This window comes from Pyrus communis, chromosome 2 (assembly GCF_963583255.1).
Source record: "Pyrus communis chromosome 2, drPyrComm1.1, whole genome shotgun sequence".
Taxonomy (NCBI): Eukaryota; Viridiplantae; Streptophyta; class Magnoliopsida; order Rosales; family Rosaceae; genus Pyrus; species Pyrus communis.
This window is the reverse complement of record NC_084804.1, coordinates 8,373,963-8,376,566: the sequence shown is the minus strand read 5'-3', so window position 1 is coordinate 8,376,566 and position 2,604 is coordinate 8,373,963. Positions and strand designations below refer to the sequence as shown.

The 2,604-nt window shown below is 35.9% G+C and overlaps 1 protein-coding gene across 1 annotated transcript; it reads right to left on the bottom strand.

The window, feature by feature from the left end:
- LOC137723995 (18.1 kDa class I heat shock protein-like) lies at positions 1–674 on the bottom strand. Its single transcript, XM_068463012.1, has one exon. It carries the CDS (start codon positions 566–568, stop codon positions 89–91), a length of 480 nt encoding a protein of 159 aa, XP_068319113.1. The 5' UTR covers positions 569–674; the 3' UTR covers positions 1–88.
- Between the last annotated feature and the right edge of the window lie 1,930 nt (positions 675–2,604).

The window sequence follows — 2,604 nt, the reverse complement described above, 5'->3', positions numbered from 1 at the left end:
ACACAAATTCGCACCATACAAATTAATCATAAACAAAAACATTCTCCAAACGAAAAAGCAAATTAATCACACAAATTATGTTCTCTAATTAAGCTTTAAAGCACACGAAACGTCCAAGTCCTTTGGGAGCATGTCCTTCATCATCCCCAGAGATCTCAACCTTCTTAAGCTTGTGTTTCTTCTTCAAGTCCTCCTTAGGCACTGCAATTACCAACACCCCGTCGCGCATTGAAGCCTTAATCTCATCAACCTTGACATTTTCAGGCAACCTGAAATTCCTCGAGAAGCTGCCACTTTCCCTCTCCCTGCAGTGCCACGTCTCGTTCTTGGGGTCCTCCATTTCAGGCTCCGCTTTTCTCTCTGCACTAACATGAAGCACTTGGTTTTCTTGCAGCTCAAGCTTCACGTCCTCTTTTGTAAGGCCCGGAAGATCTATTTCAAAGATGTGTGCATTTGAAGTCTCCTTCCAGTCCATGTACGTGTTGTTTTGGTTGGATATTTCTGAGTCGAAAACTTTGAAAGGAGCAAAGTTGGGTTGGTCCAAGAGAGATTGTAACAAAAGGGACATTTTTAGAGATTTGGGGTTTTTTTTTGTTTTGTTTTTGTGGTTTGGTTTGGGGTTTGGGATGAATAAAGCTATTAATTTGCGTTCTTGTTTTAGTTATGGATGGTGGTTTTGCAGATTTTGCCAAGTGATGGTTTTGGTGAATTGTTTGATGAATATTTATATCTGAAGGGAAGAGGAGACGGTAAGTTTCTTGAAGGTTCTGGAGTTGGATAGTGTTTGGCTTCTCCTAGAGAATTTGATGTTATTGAGTTTGATGCTTGACTTTGTTGGGTCCATTTCATTAAGTGCTTTTTGAGCAAACAGATAAGCATGGAAGTCAATGTTGGAGAACTCTCTGGGAGAACCTGGAAATGGTTTCTAGAAGTTTTCAAGCCCCAATTGATACTTCTCTATAAAGCATTTCTGCTTATAAACGGTTTTCTTTCGGAAGCACTTTGAATTTTTTTAATAAAAATCTTATAAAATATTATACAATCTATAAGCATTATAAACTTCTTATGCCTGAACATTATCAAAAGCACTTTTGATTATCTAAATCAAAAAGCACTACATGAAATTTGTGTAAGAGTCAAGTGCGAGAATGAATATTTTTAGTCACTTCAAGATATAAGTTAGTCTTTAATTACAACCCCAATGAGAATTGGTCACTTTAACAAATAAGTTAGCCTTTAATGACAATAAAAAATGGTCACTTCAACAAATAAGCTAGCCTTTAAATACAACGAAAAATGGTTGTGTAAGAAATTAATTTAATGCTGATATTGGTTCAAACTTAATCATATATTCAACATTTTGGATGACTTTGGCCGCAACAAACTCATCAATATGTGAAGTTTTTCTAAACAACCTAGGCGTAGGCGCTATTAGTACTTAACACCAACTTCTAACTTGTAGATTATTGTGGTATTTTTGAAGAAGAGATTGTGTCCATCCACAGTAGCAGCTTGTACCGAGCCACACCGACACGCCTATGAATCTTCATGATTTTACAACCAGATCGAAGATGGTAATCCTCTCAAATGTGTATGGGCTTAGTAGTTTCTTAAGGCCTCCACATCTGACCTAATTAAGATCAGCCCATGCACAGCCTCAAGAAAAAAAGTTCTTAGGCCTCCACATCTGACCTAATTTTGATCAGCCCATGCACAGCCTTAATAAAAAGAGTTCAGATTCAAAACATTATTCAGGGTTTGAAAACGAAACGCTCACTATTTAGGGCCATGTGTGGAGAAATTTTTAATTGCGACCGAAACACAAATGGTACATCACGTGTTTTAATAGGAATTGATGAAAATTTTATTTTTTAAGTTATTAACTTTTTAGCACACATATCTCATTATTTGTTTAGTGACACATGGTGTACCTCTCCGTGTACCGGTCACATTGAAAAATCTCTCGCATGTGTGAGATTTTCCTGCAGAGTTCCCAACCTAGCCAATAATATTCGATAAAAATGACCAATTTATTCTATTTAATTCCTAAATCATGACTTCAAAGTTCAGACCAAAACGAAATGGAAAATCCTAAACCATGATAAAAAACGCGTATAATACATGAAAAAAACAAAATGGTACTCGAAAAATTCCTAATCATGCTTACAATACACGTTAATCTTTTTGAATTAGTACATACTCATCATCTCTCTCCAATAATGCCGATGTATAATTGTAACAAAAATAAAAACAAAATGTACCGAATATAATGTGTGTCACGTACACAGGTACATATATTGATAGAATTATTGTACCTCAATTTCATATAAACGTTTTATTCTTGGATCATGAATTTATGCGTTAGACTAAATAAGAGAACTAAGATCAAGACATGATTCACAATACAAAAAGACACAAAAGTGTAATCCAAGTACGAAGAGCACCAGCAGTCGAAGCCATAGCAGCAAAACTCTCAGTGAACCTTCTCCCCTCTCACAGAAAGTCGAATGCTTGACTCACAATAAGTTTAAGTCCAATAATGAGCGTAATATATGCACAAGCAGAATCCACTATATATGGATATACAATTCTTGCCAAAACCAA

Bases quoted from the DNA above. Each gene is read 5' to 3' on its own strand.
- LOC137723995 (XM_068463012.1), bottom strand. From the start codon at position 568: ATGTCCCTTTTGTTACAATCTCTCTTGGACCAACCCAACTTTGCTCCT.